The following is a 20,891-nucleotide window of genomic DNA, read 5'->3' as shown; positions in this document are numbered from 1 at the left end:
ATGTAAAACCTTTTTTCTCAAATTAACAAAATCGTAATCAATTCTTATAAGGTGGATAAGTGAGCTAAAAGAGTTTTGGTTCATCAAAGAATGACTTCCTGTCGCCCCCCCCCCCACCACCATCCACCCCACATGCGCATTTTGATCTTTCTCTTGATTTTGAAATTATGAACCAAGAAATTGTAACTTTTTTTTGGAGGATGTAACTTTCATTCAATATTTTAATCGCTAACTTCCATGTTTTTGTTTTTTTTTTCTCTCATTTATTTCTTGGACCAAACATATTTTTGATCTTTTAAACTTTTCTTATACATACATACATACAAAAAAAACAAAAGAAAAACATTAAACATTCTTTTTATACAAAAAGCTAATTTTAATAGTGTTTAATGAATTTAAAAGTAAAAATGTGAAATATATACCCGTGGGACATTGCAGTCCATATCATCCAGCCCTTACACTCCTCCCACTCAAATTTTTTTCTTATGAACACCTCATAAAATTTAGGTAAATATCGCAATTTTTTTAAACCGAGAAATGTTTTGAAAAATACTAAATTTTGGGGTTTAAATACGTCAGAATAGTGATTATGCCAAAAGATATTTTTTGATTTTATGAAGGTTTCATCCTATGTTTAAAAAATCCAAAAATTATTTCAGGAAAAGCACCAGTTAGCCTTTTTGTTGCTCTACTTTGGAGGGCTGAACAACCTCTTAAAAAGTGCCACAGTGGCACATGAATTGGTCAAAACGAGGTCTTTCCTTTCGAATTATGATTTTTGAATTCCTCATCCATGAAAACATAAGTGAAATTTAGGCCCAAAAGTATCATTTTTTAGCTCCAAAATTGCAAATTTTCTAAAATATTCCAATTCCAAAATAGGGTGTCATAACACACAGATTTCTTGTTTCTGGATCAAAATCAGCCCTACTGAAAAAATGTTTGTGTAGGTTGACCCCCCACCCCCTCCCTCCCTCCCTCCCGAGTTTCTACTTTTTTTTATTTTTATTTTATTTTTTTAATTTTTTTTTTATTTTTATTTTTTTATTTTTTTTTTTTAGGTGGTTATGAACATCCTAAAAACTTGGCAGGAAAAAAAGAGAAAAAAATAATTTAAGAATGAGGGGATCAGTCTTGCATATGAATTTAATTTAAAATGAAAAATCTCAATTCCGGACCATTCTAACATTTTAAGGCAGTTAATCAAAGACTTCATTTTTTTAAATTTTTTTTTTTTTTTCCATTGTGCAGATTGGGAAATTAGCTCAATTTCATTTTTTTTTTCATCATTGATCGCTCATATCCCTGAATCATGGAATGATTTCACTCATTCACTATAATAATGAAGAAATATTTTGCGTATATTTTAAATATTCTAGACTAGAGATTAATACAGTCATAATAATTACTCGATGCATGAAGTATTGTTGCCACATCTTGGCTGGTGCATCTACCGCTAGTCTCTCCCTCTTGGATAGTGTCCAAAGAAGTCTCCAATCTAATAGGTCACACTTTGTCAACTAAGCTCCAACCCCTGTTCCATCGCTACAATGTTGCATCCACTGTTTTTGTTTTACAAGTATTTTAATGAAATGTGCTCTGATAAACTCATTGTACTTGTGCCTCCTAAACATGCCTCCGACAAACCCGCTTAACAACAAAATTTCAACCCTCAACTATTGAGGTTTCTAAATACCAGAACCTATATATATATAGCTATACTTTGGAATTCCCTTCCTACTACCTGCTTCTTTCACTGTACTGATATGCAGAAGTTTAAATGTAATGCAAACATTTTATTAATCTTTTCTATGCATGGTCCCAAATAGTAGCTACTTACGTTCAAGTAGCAATATGTCTTGTTTACGGAGTGAACATGAGTAAAAAAAGTTAAAAAAAATTAAAATTTTGTAATCATAACAACCAAGGTGAGGAAAAGGGATATAAATATGCAAATAATATAAATAAGAATATCTTGTCTCAGAAATCTTGTGGATGGAGGCTTTAGGGATAGAACTTGCCCCTTATCTCTCTCCCTCCCCATAAAATTTTTAATCCTTTTTTGTTTCCAGTGACCTGAAAATCTGCACATCAGTGTTGTCTCATTTCTTTCCTCTGTGAACTTTACGAAACTAGAAATGCTGTATTAATAAGAGGTCATGGAATCCCCACCCACCCTACCATCCATAAAACTAGACTTCATTTGTTGAAATGTTTAAAATGTCAAGTGCCTGGTGTAAATAGTCATGAGAAAAATGAATTTTAGGAAATCGCCATGTTGAATTTTTGTCTCATGAATGTTTCAGATATCCTAAACTGGAGTTGATGTGCAGTATTTGAATTATTCTGACTACCATTCTCATCTGTTGTTATACATGGAATGTTTCAGCTGATGTAATCTTTTTTTAAACTCTTATGAACCTCAAACAAGGCACATTGCCATTTGGACATAAGAGAGCTACTGTTTGGAATCATGTCTACAGAGGACTATGTGGGGAGTTGAGCAGTAAAATGTTTGCATTACAATTAAATTTCTGCATGTTAGTACAGTTAGAGAAACCGAAATCGTATTCTCAAGTCTAGCAGTCCAAAGGAAGAACTTATTAGAGTAGAAGGGCCAACAGTGAAGGGGTGGAATTTTGCTATTTGATGGGTTAATTGAAGGTATGTTTGTCAAGGTGGGGGTCAAGTGCTATAAGTTCATCAGAGCACATTCACTAAAGTACTTGTAAAACGGGCAAACCGCCTTAATGTGCATCTTTTCAAATTTGGGATTCTAATAGTCTAACTTGAGAATCTGTCTAAATCGTTTATTGCATTCACAAAGGTAGACTATTCTCATTCTGTTAGCTTTAACCAGATAGAAGTAGTGTTAATCTTATGATCTGTAGTAAGCATTGAACCTTCACCTCCCAGGACACTCTCACTTTGAGCTAATTGTTAACCATTTAACCATAGATTCATGTACTACTTTATTGGATTATTTTTTAATTATTTTTTTATTGTTACTCTAGTTGCAATTTTAATTATTTTTTTATTGTTACTCTAGTTGCAATTTTAATTATTTTTTTATTGTTACTCTAGTTGCAATTTTAATTATTTTTTTATTGTTACTCTAGTTGCAATTTTAATTATTTTTTTATTGTTACTCTAGTTGCAATTTTCTTACCGGTGTTCAAATGGACTATACATAATTATTGGTTCTCATGTTCAATTCTGTACTAGGTCAACTTATGAAGTCATCATCATCTAACATATGCGTTGCTTCTCGGGGATATCACTCTTCACATTCTTTTATCTATATTTGCTTCTCTTTCTCACAAGTGTAAACGGTCTTCCCAAGATTTTGATTTCACTATATATAGTTCACTGATGTTCTTGCAGCCTTTTAATGTCCCACTTTTATGTTTTCATATTTACGTGGAATGAAATACAGAGTTGATTTGCATTGTATTTTTTTTTTTTTTTTTTTTTCCTCCAGATATTGTTCACACCATTTTGGGCAAGGTTTTTGGTTGATGTGCTCTCCAGTCTTTTTTAGTTGTATTGATCATTCATGCAAATGAACAAATTATTTTGATAATTTTTTTTCTGAATTCTTGAGATAAGGATTGATAATTTGTCATATTTGGATTATTCTAACTATTCTTATCTTGAGTGTTTTGGAAGAAATTGGTGATGTTTGACAAAGCTGTAATATCTTGGCAATAAAAGAAAAACAAAATCCTGTATAACTCTGAAGAGCATTCATCGAGCCAAAAATTTGAATTCAAATAAATCCTTGTTATCTGGTTTCTTAATGGATTTTCAAGTTTTCTAACCTGGGTGCCCGGTGTTGCCCGAGTGTTTGGAGGTGTTGAGCAAAAAAGAAAAAGTAGTAGTAGGCAGGCTTGAACCCGTACTGCGAAGGAGAAAAAAATGTGACGTCTTTGCCGTTGCATCCATTGCCAACCCGGAGTTGGCAAAGGTTTAAATTAAGGCTAGTCAATTGAAAAGAGGAGATGGCTTTCGAAAATATCGGCAAAAAGAAACACCCCTCCTTGTAGAAAATTGGCCAGTTGGGGATGAAGAAATGTTTTTAACCAATTTTTCGATATTTGTCATCGGAAGGGTGGAGCTTCAAAACGATACTGATTTCGTGAAAATCCGTCGCCTCTGTTGAAAGTTTTAGGAAGATATACAAAATACATACATTTAAACAGACAGGTGAGATTTATATTATAGATGATATAAATTCGGCCATTCAATTCAAGATTAACTGTTAAACAATTCTTTGATGATTGAAATTCTTGTAAAAATTTTTAGCTTGACCTTAATGTATCGGCACAAACATTAGTTCTAAATTTTTTTTTTTTTTAATATTTCACACACAAATTTACTTGTAATTAAAATGAGTATAGTTCTATTTACACACTGCCCACCATGGGAAGCGTCTATTAGGTATGTAAATGCAGTGTGATAATGTATGGAAGTGAAACATAGCCAGTGAGGGTTGAGGATATCCGTTTCATGGAGGGAAATTATGAGGGATGTGTGTAAGTCTAGGACATGCTTAGATCAGATGAGTTAAAAAATGCTTCTCAACATTTGAAATGGTTGGATGTCAGTAAATTCTTTGATATGATTTAACTTAGCTAATAATTTGTAAAAAAAAAAAAAAAAAAAAAAAAAAAAAAAAAAAAAAGTCTATTGATATAGTTTAAGCATAAACTAAGATTCTACTGTAAAAGGAATTGAATCCTCTAAATTATCAATATCTTAAATAAATATAAAGTTCATTTAAAAACTATATTTCCTCCATGAACAGCTGCATTGGATTGTCATGATTAGTATGACTGATGTCCGGGGTTCCAAACTTGAAATAATGATAGAATAAAGAGACTAGCAATACTTTTTTCTTTTTTTTTTTTTGTTAATGACCTCTTCTCAAGGCCCAAATGCCACTCGAGAATAAGAGTTAATGAGTTTTTCTAGAGAATCGGTAAGGATAGTTGGGACTGGGCAGTTTGATTATTTAAGAGGACGACTCAACAAGAATTTAACATTGGACTTGAAAACTGCCATGTTGTAATCAGTTGGGAAGCAGCCCCATGGTATTGTTCCATAGACAGGCAGTTCTTAAAAAGAGACCTTTCTTATTGAAGTTCTGTTTAGTTTTGGTAAGAAAATGGTTGTAATAAACAAGATCATTCCACACTAGGTTGTGAAGTCTGTTTTGAACTCTGTCAAGGCAAGAAAGTATTCTCTGAGCAGTAGTACTCTATCTTACTTGTACTTTGTAGCAACTATTATTCCTGTCAGATTGAGCCAGCTTCTTTCTGAGCACGACCTGCATTTTTAACCATCGCAGTCTAGTTTTATCGATCTTGGGCCTAGTCGCAGAATATGGCTAACCACTCCTGATTCCGTTGCCAGAGACCAACTACTTGTGGGTTTGGTAGTACCGCTAGGCAGTCTTTAATTGTCGTCGCCCAGGTCTTCAGCTGCCCACTGATACATTTGCGCCAGCCAGGGGGTAAAGAGGACCTTGCAAATGAACTCTCCTGATTGATTAGCTGCATGCCCAAACCACCGGAAATGTTGTTGAAAAAGGACTGATGGTAGGGGGTGGAGGTTTAATCTTCAGCAGTCTAGAAACCAGAACATGATCTCCACAGCGGCAACACAGAATACTGCAGGGATAGTTGTTGTTGAACGCTTCCAGTTTGCATAGTTCCGTTGCTCTCATAGAGAAGGATGGTCCTCACCATCACCTGATAGATACATCTCTTCATGTTCAAACATATTTCTGATTGGAATCACAAAGACCCATTGAAATGGAAGAAGGCATACAATGCTGCTCTTATTCACTGTCCAATTGTAGCCATTACCTGCCCAGTTAATATGATGTTAAAGCCAAGATAGATACATGAATCTACCTTTTCTGGGTGAATTCCGTCTAATGTGAGCAGCTGCCAGATACCTGGGTCATTTAACGAGGACATATATCTTAGTACGTACCTGATTCTTTTGTAGGTAAAAGTTAAATTTCAAATCTTAGCCTTCTTTATTTGAAGGCAATTTCTGAAATTTTAATCTCAGACTTTTTTTTTTTTTTTTTTTTTTTTTTTTTTTTTTAAATTCCTTCCAGAGATTTTAAAATTCTTTTCATTTTATTTGCAGGTCATTATGAACAGTTACGATGGTCAGATGGACTTATCTGGTAAGCTGATAATTAAAGTTCAATTAGGCGATGATATACGACGTATCCCAATCCATAATGTGGATATTACTTATGATGAATTGGTACTTATGATGCAACGGGTTTATCGAGGGAAACTTGGCACCAATGATGACATCACAATCAAATACAAAGATGAAGGTCAGCACCTCTTCTGTTTTTTTCTTGTTTTTTCTATTTTTCTTACTTTTTTATAAAATTTCTTTTTAATCTTTATTTCATGTACTTGAACATTTTAAGTTTGCAATATGCTGCATTTATTAGTTTTGTCTTTGTCATGAATGGATCTTTATGTAGCAATACCAGACACCATAACGTTCAGCGCTGGACAAGGCACACACACTGCTACTTAATTTGACACTCATAGTCTTTAAATCAGTAATAAGTACATTTCTCCTATGTCCATCAAAATAAAACTTATATAACTGGATTCACAATAAAATTTACTTAAAAATGGTATTTTAATATTTTTGTTGTGATGTGTATATTCAAAGAAATCGTTATTTAAATCCGACTATTAACGACGAAACATGGAAATAGATCACTTTTTGCAAATAAGCGGTCGGGGTGTGTTCACATAATTATTTGAAGCGAAAGTTGTACTTGTCGACGATGTTTGTAGTTGTTTTAGCTAATCCGGGAAAAGAATTGTCTTTGCTACGGAATTTGAACACGTCTTTCCAGTCAAAAGTTAGAATATCTCAAAGTTGATGCTTTATAGTACAAAGATAATGAAACTGTGTTCAAACGCTATTTAATAGTAAATATATTAATTTCTTTTGTCCTAAAATTTGAAAATAATTGAATAAAAACTTACTATGCACGAATCTATAGAACTAGTGACAACCGCATATTAACATGAGAAGTTTTGTATGCCGATACATGCACAAAAAATTTGTAAACATAAAGTATACATTTTATTTTTGTTGTTATTTAGAAAACATAAGTTTTAATTATGGAAAGGAAAAGAATATTTTTGAAAAAGAATGACCACGCTTTTAAATGAGTTAAAATGCATAAACCACTTATCCAGTTAAGTAAAAGAATAACTTTTATTGGGTTTGCTTTACAATCCACAGAGGTACTGTATAGTCAGGATAAAACGTGTCATGTTATATATTAGGTGAGATATTATAAAACAGTTATATATGTTACATAGAGAGGTGGAAGATATTGTTCTTATAACATCTGTTATAAACGTATAAATTGTATGTATTGTTTAGTCAGAGGATATGATATTGATGTATAAACTGAGTCATGTTGTATTGGAGAGTTATCACACTGGTATATATTACAGTTCATATTATATAAGGTATCATTTTTTTAAAGGAAGAATAATGTTTCATACCTTTCTTTCTTCAAGAGTTCTTTTATCTTCACTGCAGAGTTCCGTGATGAAACATGAAATGACCAACACCATGCAATCAAGACATCTGTTCTTCTTTCTTTTTGTGAAACCAAAAAACAAGACTTTATATTTTTAAAATATAAATTTATTTCAGTTGTCTCAAATGGTCTTCAGTGTCTACATTTCTTGTCTACATGTTTGTTCTACCCAGCCTCGCTTCCTGGCCGTCTGTTCACTCCCATGACCAAGCTCCAACTCCCCCGTCTGTTCACTCTCGTGATCAAACTCCAACTCTTGACTCTAAACTTCCCAAACTCTTGACCTCAGTCCGGTGATGTAACCAATTAAGACACGTCCCCTTAACATGATCTTTCTGTCACGTATGCCTGTTCAAGGTTATTTTGTTTATATTTAACCTAGCTAATTTATATAAACATCTTCAGCTTAAACCCATTGCTACACTTTATTCTATAAACAATAAATAACTCCCAATATAAAGTATTTTAAGAATATCATTGAATAGATAGACAGATCGATAATAACTAATTAACTTTTAACAATGTTAATTATTCAACAGAGGTATGAAAAAAATAATCAAAAAACAAATATATAACAAATAAATGTTACCAAAGGCAAGTTACTCTTCTACCTACCTCGATAAATTTTTGGTGTTGTAAATGTTTATTCAGTAGTGTCAAGCGTTACATGAGAACAAGAAAAAATGGCCGAAGTGTCTCTTGAAGTCTCTGCAATGACTTAAAAATAAAAAATTATGCAAAATAGTGGTAGCAACTCACCTGATAATTGTCATGATAACTTGAAGCCATTAAAATAAAATTTAATTATCCTAATTAGTTTAATTTACTTGAAAACATAATTGTAATCTGTACAAAATTTCCTTTCATTTGATATGCTACAAGCCATATTTTGTTAATAATTTCTTTGAATCGTGTTGTGGTGACCATTTTGGATTTCCTGGTTGCCATCTTGGATTTTTCACAGTGTAATGATGACAAATGATAATGTCCATCAGAAATAATATTTTGCATGATGATAACGCCTTACCTCCCATTTTTTTTTTTTTAACTGTTTTTTATGATGCTTCTACCTAAAGCCGTTAAAATGAAACTTAATTATACTGATTAGTTTAATGTACTTGAAAACATAATTCTGATCTGTACAAAATTTCCTTTCATTTGATATCCTACAAGCCATATTTTGTTTATAATTTCTTTGAATCGTGTCATGGTGGCCATTTTGGATTTCTCGGCCGCCATCTTGGATTTTTCATGATGTTATAATGGCAAATGGTAATATCCATTAGAATAATACTTCCTATAATATTAAAGCCTTACCATTTTTCTTAGCTGTTTTTATGTTTCTACTTAAAGCTGTTAAAATGAAACTGGAATATGCTAATTAGTCTGTAAGTTACCAAGTGAGATGGTCGTAAATGACGCCAACTGAACCTTCATTGTATTATGATATGTTCAAAAGTTCATCATAATATAATTGAATTAGTTTACGACAATACTCCAGTTAAAGGGCCTCCCACTTCTCTGTAATTTTTGTCCAAAGTTCTTCAAGATTTGAAATTTTATCATTGTGTAGCTGTTGCTTGATGTAATTAGCAATACACATGAAAAAATTTTAATGGCTTCAAATATTTCAATATTGGTATATATAGAAAGAGCTTGATAAGCTAAGAAAGAATCTTTTTAAATTTTTTAAATCCAATTAAAATCAAGAAAGTTATGACTATTTTTATGCCCTGCATGTTTGGATATTTTCACCTCTTTAAGACCATATGCGTTTTGTCACATTTTTTGCACTACTTTTTCAGTAAAAATGTTATATCTTTGTTAAAACATGTGTATTTTTGTGCAAGGAATCTGAATATACTACTGAAAATCTCCAGAAATTAATGGTTTCCAAATAACCTGCAGTAAATGCACATAAATATGCTGCGATTGCTTAAAAATGCCATGTATTCATTAAATTAAAGAAGTTAGAGAACTCAGTTGTAATACATTTTATGTGCCAAAAACTGGAATCGAAATCTAGGATTGGTTAAAAATGAATATCTTGCAATATTTCTTTGGTATTATTGTCGATTAATACCTTCTGTTTCCCCTCCCCATCTGACCACCTCTCTAAAATATGTGATTCTACCTTTATAGACAATTGCATGTGAACAACTTTAATAAAAGATAAAAATTATTTTAGAATTTAATGTAAAATGATTTCTCATTTTGAATCATTCGAGCGTTTTAGGGCAGTTACCCCCCCCTTTCCTATGATGGATAAATCCTGGGTGTTTTTTTGTGTGTGTTTTCTAAAAGTCGATTATGCATGGTTTTAAGAGGGTCTTTGTGCAATTATGAGAAGGTGGGGAGGTTGCCACTCTGACTTAAGTTAATGATAGGGCTAAGGAAAATTATGTGTGAACATCCTGAAGACTTGATAGAAACAAAACAAAAACAATTTTAGAATTTAGAGTGGGGGTTGGTTTCACATAGATGTAAAATAATTCACCATTTCAAGACGATCCTAGCGTTTTAGGACAGTTGACCAATTTATTTTTTTATGGGAGATTAATCGTGCACTTTCTTTAAACGTTTTATGTTTTTTTTATGCTTATATGAACACGCAGGAAGTTTGGTTAGTGGGGAACTCTGCCACTTGTACTTAGCGTTATTGCTAAGACTAAAGGTTTTAGGAGGAGGCTTGCCACGAATACCTAGGATTAGACATAGAATTAAGCAAGTTTTTTTTTTTTAAGAGGGTGTTTGATACCCATTGTGAAACTTTACAAAAATTATGACAAACAAACAAAAATAAATGTTATTTAAAAAAGTGAGATCGCTCTAAAAGAAAACATGATGCTTGGAAAAATATCAAGTATTTAAATTCTATTTAAATATAAAAAAAGAAACAAGTTTTTGCTAAAGCTGACAAATTAAAAATTTTGAATTAATGTTATTTTGATTTTTAATAACATTTCATGTCTTTTCCTACCGTTTTTATTTTTTAACTGAGCACCTCCTACAAATATTTAAATATTATTTTTTTTATTTTATTTTTAATAATCGGGTAGATTAGTTTCCATTCGATAATAATTCACTGAAAATATTTTTTAAGGGACGAAAATTAGAAGTGTGTGTACCGTTCATACACGTGAACCAAAACAATGATAGTTCACATTTCCATTTGTTAAAATATTTTAAAATTTACTACTACCCAATTTTTAAAAATATTTGTATGGTTGATAAAAAAATAGCTCTAACTAAACATGTAAGAATTTTTATTTATAACCAGATTTTCAATTAAAAAAAAAAATCGATTTGAAATAAAAATAAACAACAAAAACAAAAGGTCTGTTTATGCCATGTTATCGCTGCTACTGCTATCACTACTACTACTACTACTACTACTACTACTACTACTACAGAAGTCTTGATTCAAATTCATAATGATTTTTTCGGATATTATGTTTTTAAATTACTACGTACCACTAGAGAAAACACTGTTAAATCATCTTTTTAACGAATAAACATTGTAAAAAGATTGTTTTATTTAATAATGAGTGTCCGAAGAAAATTTTGTTTTTAATTTTCAATACTCATCATTTTGAAGTCTTTTTTTAACACAACAAAAAAACGAGTCGTGAAATGAATTTCGGACACTCGAAATTATTAAAAATGACATCTCTTTTGGCTAATTTCCAAATTTCATTAAAAAATTCTTCACAGAAACACGGTACGAATGGGGCATTACAAAATCTTAACGAAAATGCTGTTTTATGATGTTCACATTTTTATCACTTTATTTGCTTAAAACGCTAAAAATATATAATGTATGTTATTATTTACTAATTCATTTGAAAGTATATTCATTTCTGAACAAAACTGTGGTATGTTGAAGACTTGAAGTGCTTTGGTTTTTAAAATATGACTATTTTAGCAGAAACCCCTTGAAATCTGGGTATCCAAAGCGTTTTAACAGCCATGTGTATTGCTAATGTAATACCATATGTTTTCAATAGGATTGAGGTCTGGAGATTGTGCAGGCCAATCCAAACACAGAATATCATGCTCTTCAAGGAACCTCTTGACATTGCCAGCTGTGTGAATGGGAGCATTATCCTGCATGAAGACGGGATTATCATTCAAATTCCAGCCAAAGTATAGTAGAAAATGCTCAATCAGCATTAATGTACTTGGCCGAATTAATTCGACCTTGCAAGCAAACTATAGGCCCTGAACCATTGGTATTAATAAAGTCCTACACCAAAACTGAACCTCCACCATCTTGCAACGTTAAAACTGAATCTAGGATTAACTTTTTGGCCTTCCCTCAACGGACTACTGCCTACCATCACTATTGAACTTGCTTTTGATGCTAAAAATCACTTTCGATGAACTCCAGGCAGCACTTTCTGTTCTTTACAGAAATCATTGGCTTGCGTCGTTCAACACAACCTCACAAATTAAATTCCTTCAATCTGTTCTTAACTGTAGAAAGGGAACACTTTTTAACAAGATTACACTGTTGTTGGATTTGGGTAGCAGTTTCAAACCTGAGGCTGTGGAGCTTGATAAGATTGTCTTCCCTGTAAGAAGTAACTCTAGGACGAACACTGCCTATGTTTTGGTGCGTTTGCACAATCATTTGTACTGTTTTCTCATCACATTTCAATCTGTGGCCGATTTCTTGATTAGATAAACCAGAAAGGTGGAGATTAATGAGCGCTTGGCGATCACTAAGAGAAAGTCGAGGGATATATGGACTAAATCTTATGTTGTATAACTTGGAACAACAACAATTATGATAAAAGATGCTTTGTTGTCTAAAAGGTGGATATTTTAAGCTGGTTTTAAGCTCATTTGTTGTTGCAAAGTTTCTTTTATCCTTCCTAATTTGAAGTTAATTTTTTAAATTGGCATGAACATTAGGACACTTCAATTAAAAGTCAAATATGAACAGTAAGATTATAGAGGAATCAAATGAGGTATAGGTTGTTTAAGCAGTTACATTCAATTTAGCTTAAATTTGTGGTTTAAAAAAAATGACAAATGCAAACTTTCTTTTTGGTGCCACTGTGTGTGTATATATATATATTTATATTTATATAAAATGTGTGTGGGGTCTTAAGTTTTCTAATTAACTGATATAGTTAAATTAAAATAAGAATTATACTTCATAACTATACTAACTACCCTAGACCAGTATCTAGAGAACAGCTAAAGTCCTGGCTCTAAAAAGGCATAGTACCTTCTAAGATTATAACTCGTATTGAAACGATTAATCAGAAAACTCTGAACTTTTTAAATGTACTAGCATTTCAGCCTGGCATTGCTTGGGTGTTTGGAGGTGTATGTTGAGCAAAATAAAAAAGTGGTAGTAGGCAGGCAGGCAGGCTCAAACCTGTACCGCGAAGGAGAAAAAGAACAGGAAAAAACATGATGGCTTTGCTGTTATGACCACCGCAAAACCGGAAGTGATGTAGGTTTAAATTAAGGCTAGACAATCGAAAAGAGGAGATGACTTTAGAAAATATTGGCGAAAAAAGCGACCCCTCCCTGTAGAAAAGTGGCCAGTTGAGGGTGAAGAAATTAATGTTTTTAGCCAATTTTTCGGTATTTGTCGTTTGAAGGGTTTAGCTTCAAAACGATACCGATCTTGTGAAAATCTGTTGCCTCTGTCAAAAGTTTTAGGCAGACATGCAAACATACATACATTTATATATTGGTAGCTCAAATTTCTGACCCAAACTGATTAAAAAGCTTGCCCTATCTCTGAATACCCTTTATGTAAAATTTCAAATGTTTAGACAAGAAATTGTCTGAGTAATTTGATAGACCGCAAAGGTCAAATTTTTTAAAACTTTGACCCTTATTATGACCCCTTAACATTTATTGTTTTGGGCTCAAATCAAGTTATTAAAATTAGATCCATGTCCAAGGAACCTATATCTAAAATTTCAAGTGTTTAGACCCAAAATTGTTGGAAGAATTTTGTAGAGTTCTCAAAGGTCAAATTGTTGAACTTTGACCCCTTAATAGACAAATTTTTGGCTGAAAACCGATTACAAAGATTTTCTCAAATCTCACTACCCTGTATATCAAATTTCGAGTCTGTAGACTGAAAATTGACAGTTATTGTGTAGGGAAATGTACACAGACAGACATGTTCACTTTTATAGATATATAGATATCGGAAAAATTTGAGTATTTCGTATTCCAAAATGGGTCTTAGTTATTTTTCTTGACACTAAAAAATCGTTCAAAAGAACTTTATAGTATCCGCATGAATGTCCAAATGAAAGAAAATTAAAAAAGGTACCATATCAGCCACATCATCTTTTGTTTCCCCCCCGTATATTTGTACACACATGAAAAATTGGTAAGTCTGATAAAATCACATCCGTCCATCCTGCGTGGCCATAGCCGAGATTGGACTGGCTACATGAGTTTGTAGTGTAATTCAAATCTTGTCAGTAGCTGAATACTTGATGCTTCGCCAGGGCTATCAAGGGAATTTTTTGTTGTGATGCCATCATCACTAGACGGGATGCCTATCACGGCTTAAGAGAGTCCCATCTACCCTCAAAAGGATAGATCGCGCCCATTTCTCGACCTTGTATTTTACCTCGCGATACATACAGCACCTCACCTTCTCAAATGCTCACCCATATGGTACTGACCATGCTGAACGTCGCTTAACTCTAGTGATCTGTCGAGAACCGGTGTGTCAACTTAATTGTGCCATATATAAAGTCACATAGAAGGTTTGATTTCTGAGCAAATTTGTTACCATTTTTGTATTCCTTGGGTTGAAAAATTAGCTGATTGAATTTTCTGGGTCACCTCATGTTCCAAACTGAAATTATTCAAGAAAATGTGATTTAAAATGTCACCTGGACGTAATCTTGTGAGTTACATAAAAGCTCAAATTTTCAAGTTTTTATGACCTCCATCTGAGGATGGGTTTCAAAATACTAAATTTCTGAATAGAAACATAGAATTACCTCCCAGCTGTCGGGACGTTACGTGCCCCCCCCCCCCAAGCTGTCGGGGCGTTATGTGGCGCCCCCCCCCCCAGCTGTCGGGACGTTACGTGCCCCCCCCCCCCCCCCCCAGCTGTCCAAACCATAACCATACATGTTTCTTCAATGAAATCTTACTTGAAATCTTTTCCTCTGTCACATGATCAAACTAAACAATCAGCTATTCTCAGAAAGATAACCCAGCTGATCCCAAATAATATTACCCTGTCCTTCATAACTAATAAACCCACATCTGGTAACTCATATCGACATTGATTTTAATTTTATATTAGCCTCTAGTTATGGCTGTCAGCTGTGTGCATATGTATATTTGTTGCTGCATAGGCAAGCATGACTATTCAGGTTGTGAATCATCTATGTTCTCTTTTTTAATAGACAATATTGTCCCTTTGTTACTTCAGCATTTATAACATAAAGGACTTATTTAATGAATGACATCATCCACTGTGCATGGGGACAAGCAAGCTGAATAGTTTATTTTTTCTTATAGATTATTGCAAACTAATGATAGTATTTCACATAAGATTTTTAAAAGAATCTCAACTTATTGAAGGTTATACAGATGTGATAGGAAAAAGAATGAAATGATTTGAATTTTTATTGTCGAAATAGGATTGTATCTGTTTCTCTTTCAGCTTCCAAGATGAATACATGAACTTTTGAATAAAATTAACCTTTTTTTTTTTTTTTTTAAACTAAATTTCAGATGGAGATTTGATCACCATATTTGACAGTTCCGATCTTTCATTTGCCATTCAGTGCAGCAGAATTTTGAAACTCACTCTTTTTGGTAAGAATTAAAAGCAAAATTCCAATTAACTTATTTTCTTTTAATGATTAAAATAATTGAGTCATGTGTTTGATACATTGTAGTAAGTCATGAAACTTAATCAAAATAATTGATATGAAATAAAAATTTAAAAAATCTAATATTCAATTATTTTAATTACTGATGCAAGGTTGTTGTCTGATCTAGTCAGCCCTGCAACAAAGAAATTCTCTCTCTCAAAAACAAAAACCACAAATCCAGTTTATAAACAAATGATGTTTATTTTGGGGATATTGAAAGTGATACTTGTTCCAAAGTTGAACGATAAACATGCAGAATGAGTTTTGTCTGACCAGATTGAAGCACAGCTCCCATTGAATTGGTCCTTTTGCTAAGAGACTCCAAAGGACCTAATATGCTCACAGAGGTACACTGGCCAAACTGCCCAGCAGCTTTCATGAAAACCGATTGCCTGTTTCAAATGTTCAGCTCCAACTCCCAATCTTGTTCCTCCTCTTCCTTTCTTTTCTATCTTCTGTAATCTTTTCACCCCAGACTGATTCTGAGCTTTTGTTAGCGGTCACAATTCAACCTACCAGAAGATAACATCAAGATGGTTTCTATTCATAGAAGTTTATCTGGAACTCATATAGGAAAATTATTTTCCCGAGCAGCATGCCGTCTTCATTCAATAAGCCACTTAGCTTTTCAAGGAAAGAAAATATCTTTTGGGTGATCAGATTCTGATCAGTTCTCTGTGCTCCTTCTCATCCTTTGGTTAAGCATCTATCTACCTGCAAAGTCTACCATTCGTATGCACCAGCAAAATGTGTTGCACAGTTATGAGGTTTTAATTTATCCTCCCTAAATATAGATAGGTCTTACCTGTCCTTTCAGAAAGATTTTCTTTCACAAAAATCTACAATAATAGAGAAAAAAAAGAAAAAGATTTAGAAGTTGCCAGAACTTTTCAAAAACTTTAAGAAAAATCGAGAATGTTTTAGAATATTCTAATTTTGAGTAGTGCTCTCTATAAAAGATTTTCGCTCTAACTTGGCAGTTGTTGGTTTATCAACGTTATGAGTTCAAACCTCAGTTCCAGTGTGATTCCAGGGTTATAAATCTAGTTGGAAGAATTCTTTAAAGCCTTCTGGTAACAAAAGGTAATTTCTTTTGAAATATTTCTCTGACCAAAGATATCATAAATTTAAAATTTTGAGATCCTCTTTGTCTGAATAATTAAACTGCTTCTTAGCATACTCTGACCTCCTCCTCTCTCTTATTTACTTATCCGCTACTAGGTTTACCAACTTTGTCTTCAGGTTAAGTAAATTTTTTTTTTTTTTTTTTTTTTTTTTTTTTTTTTTATGTTCAATGATTTTTGTGTATTTTAAGTAAAGATTAGGTGCTTTTGTACTTACATCACCATATTTTTTTTTTTTTTTTTAATAGTATTTTCAAGTTAACGTTTTACAATATTTTTTGATATTTTATTAAAATGTGAGGTGAAACTACAGAATAAATACAAAACACTCTACCCTCCCCATGTTAAGAATGGCTTTCTAAATATTATTTCAGCAAGGTAACATAAGTGCATAAGTACCAAAGATTATATTCAAATTAGTCATAAGAAGTCGAAAGAGAGCAACAGGATTTTATGTTAACCCTGCAACACAGTGCATGTTTGCAATATTTCAAACCCATCAATGCTTATACTTGAACAACGTATCTCTGAAATAAGGTTTGTCATTTTGAGTACTCGGTTTCATTGATTATGTTGTCATCATTCCTGATAAATGGTTTGAGAAGGAAATAAATCCAACATTCTGCCCATTTTATAAAATTGATAATTCTGTAATTGTTACCATTTACTTTGTCTTTTTTTTTTTTATTATTAGTAAATGGTCTTCCCCGTCCATTAGAAAGTGACGAGGTGAAATACATACGTCGAGAACTAAAGGAATTACGAAATCGTATAAACCATTTGTTAGACATCTTGGAACCACCTCCTGCCTCTGTATCTGGTGAAGGGGATGCTACAATGCGTGAGTATCTGATTTTCTTATTTTAATTGGAATTCATTATTGAGATGAGTATTATTTATATTTATTTATTTTTATTTCGGACTATTATTCTCATCTTTATTAGTTGTTGTTTCACAACGTTTTGGCCAACTATTCCTCTGGCCTTCATCAGGTAGTAACCGCGACGAATAGGAACTTCGAATCGCCTAACTGCATTCTCAGCAATCACTGCCATCTGTAGTTGTTGTTTCACAACAACTAATAAAGATGAGAATAATAGTCCGCAATAAATAAATTAATCTGATTTTCTGTTGGACAAAGTAAAAGAATAAAAAAATGTTTTCTAATCTCATTTTATTGGGTAGAATTTAAGTGTAGGAGCATATATATATTTTTTTCTTTGTACTTATCTAAATTCTCGTTCCAATGTAAATAAAAAATGGATAAGTTTTTATATTAACAACTAATCAAAACTAGCAGGTCTGCTTAGAGTTATGTGGGAATGAATAACTAAATAGAAAAGTTTTAAAAAAAAAAAAGGTGTGTAACATTTCTTTTAAAACTTCTCTCTTTTGTTACTTTTGTTAAGGCTGTTTGAAGATACTGACTTCCTGTCCTAAAATGCATCATGTTTTTTTTTCTTTTTTGTTTGGAAAACTCAATCATGCTCTGCAAAGTTTAAAATAACAATTTTCCTCTACAAAGCAACTAAACTAAACACCATGAATAAATATTTGGAGATATAAAGAACTTGAAGCATAAAAACGTTTTTTTCTAAAATTACTGGATTCAGCATCAAATTACCTATAAACCAAACGAAATACCCCCCCCCCCCACACACACACAGACTTCTGTCACTGTGACATCAATTTGGTTTTAAAATAGATTTGGTAGGAGGAGGGGCCTGGGGTAGAATAATGAAAGTCATATTTTTAAATTTTCTAAAAAAAATTTTCTCATTTCTTAAATTTTGTTTTATAGACGAGAAAATTTACTTTTGTTTATTACATATTTTAATTTTAGCTCAGAAATTTTTATTGTTGGCCACAATTTTGTAATGCTTAAAAAAAATAACTTTGTTCTCTCATTCTAAGTAATATGGAACAACTGAGACCCACTCAAATCAACTGTTGGTTCTAGTTTATATAAATTAAGTTCAAATGTATTGAACTAAAACCCAAAACAATATGAAGTGAAAAGTAATTATACACTTTTAGAAGACATTTATTTTCAATAGAATTTAAAGATAAATTAGAAAACTTTAAATGTCATGAAATGATAAAATCATTTTTATTTACTTTGTTGGTGTTTCATTCCAATATTTTGCTAAAAAAAAAAAAATAGTCTCATCAGGGTTTTAGGTCCAGTCCGTATTTGTTTTGTTTATTCATTTATTTATGAAGGAGAAGGTAATTCCTTGGAGAAAAAAAATTTGAATGTACATGGTGTCCAATTAACGTGTGCATCGCCCCAGTTCCAGGCATGAATATGAAGTGAAAAGTAGTTACACACTTTTAGAAGACATTTATTTTTTAATAGATTTTTTAGCGAAACATTGAAATGAAACACCAACAAAGTAAATAAAAATGATTTTATCATTTCATGACATTTAAAGTTTTCTGATTTATCTTTAAATTCTAAAAAAACAATATTTTTGTCAAGTGCTTAATACATATGCAGATTAATCAGTCACAAATTAAACCCTTGACAAAATGAGTAACATCATCAAAACGTTGATTAATCCATGTAGAGGTTTTCTGATATTTATATAATTTCAGTTATAATCTTCTAGGCAAAAAAATGGAGATTTACTAATTTTGAATATTCATTTATAAAAAAAAAAAAGGAGCAAAAAAAAAATTACATTTTTTAATATTTATTTTCAAAATAATCTACACAAATATGAATTATCAAACTGGCATTTAACTAATACCGGATAGCTCTACTGCAAGCCTTTCATAACAAGATTTAGGTTTGGGCAAGCTGTCTATCATCTTGCATTGTTGCTGAATGATATTCACCCACTCTTTTTTTTTTTTTTACTGCTTCCTAGAATAACTTTTTGTTTGAATTGTTCCACAATTTCTCCATTAGACTAAAATTAGAACTTTGTCTGAAAACATTGAAAAGATCATCATGCAATCACTTTTCAGTTAAAATGCAAATTCAAACAAGAAACAGCAAGAAAACAATCATCTGAACTATCAGAATTCAACCTTTTCCTAAAAACAAACATATTCTTCGACACTGTTGCTCTTATCACACAGAAGTAAATTTTCAAAACCAATTGATGAAAATGCACTTCCAAATCATGAGTTCTAGGTACAACCTTAAGACATCTAGTGGTGAGGCCCCATTTGATGACTGCAAAGAATGTGGTGTTGTCCCTTAGTTACCATTGCTCTCAGGTCCACTTTGACCCAGAGTGGTAATACCTGTTAAGGAATCTGTTGATCCCAGATCAGGCTGTCTGAAGATACTGGCTTACTAATCTAAAATGTACCCAACATTGATGTTTTATTTATATTATTTTTTTCCCCCCTTTGCAAAACTTGATCATTTTCTGAAAGTCACAAACAAAATCTTTTTTTTTCTGCAAAACTATCAAACCAAACACCATGAATAAATGTTTGAAGATATACAAAAACTTGAAGCAATGTAACTTCCCCCAAATTACTAGATTCAACATTAAATAGCCTGAAAAAGGGTTCATATGTTGTAAAACAAAACGACCAAACTATTTTTTTTTTTTTTTTTCTTAAAAAAAAAATATATTCTTTGGTGTTGATGTTCATATCACACAGAATTAACTTTCCAATACCAAGTGATGAAACTGCACCCAAAATCATTATGCTTCCACTTCCTTGCTTAACTGTTGTTTAGAAGCAATCAATCCTGAATTTCTCACCTTGTTTTTAAAGGCACTGCTTTCCAAAAAAAAAAAAAAAAAATGATCATGACTCTGCACCATTTTGAGAAGAAATTGTCATGTTCAGTAATAAAACTTATCCATTTTTTGTTCAGTAATAAAACCTATCCATTTTTTTGTGGTAAAAAATACTCTGTTGCACATTGTTTTCATATATCATTCTTTTTCAATGTCATGGATATTGTTGTTCAAGAAAGAGACTTACATTTTCTGGTTTGTAACTCTTTGGACAAATTTGTAAGGGTGTATTATATCCTGTAACAAAAAGCTGTCATTTTCAGCTTTGACAAATTGAGAGTTTGTGTAAAGAATATTAAATTGCTGATAACAATCGAGTTGCTAAACATGAAACAAACTGATTAAAAAGTATTGACAGCGAAACATATTTAAAGTATTGATGAGCTCTTATATTTGGATTTTTGAATAGTTTCAGCATTGCAGAGTCACTTTATTTAGTTTTTTAACAGAATTAGCTAGGATAGCTGTGCCTAAACCTAAACGTAGATTCCATGAACAAAGCTTCTTTCTTAGA

At 32.2% G+C, this 20,891-nt stretch overlaps 1 protein-coding gene across 3 annotated transcripts in view; it reads left to right on the top strand.

Annotated features, from left to right (window-relative positions):
* The window catches only part of LOC145248088 (uncharacterized), a 119,053-nt gene that overhangs the window by 23,846 nt on the left and 74,316 nt on the right, over positions 1-20,891 (top strand). For all 3 annotated transcript variants that reach the window (XM_080109875.1, XM_080109874.1, XM_080109873.1), the window contains exons 2-4: positions 6,163-6,361; positions 15,344-15,427; positions 17,305-17,451. In XM_080109875.1, coding sequence (XP_079966001.1) covers positions 6,169-6,361; positions 15,344-15,427; positions 17,305-17,451 — 424 coding nt within the window. In that variant the 5' untranslated portion in view covers positions 6,163-6,168. The remainder of the gene's footprint in view (positions 1-6,162; positions 6,362-15,343; positions 15,428-17,304; positions 17,452-20,891) is intronic.

The sequence above is a fragment of the Euprymna scolopes genome, chromosome 26 (genome assembly GCF_053919585.1).
Source record: "Euprymna scolopes isolate OS-2025 chromosome 26, ASM5391958v1, whole genome shotgun sequence".
NCBI classification, from domain to species: domain Eukaryota; kingdom Metazoa; phylum Mollusca; class Cephalopoda; order Sepiida; family Sepiolidae; genus Euprymna; species Euprymna scolopes.
This window is presented reverse-complemented; position numbering and strand designations above follow the sequence as displayed.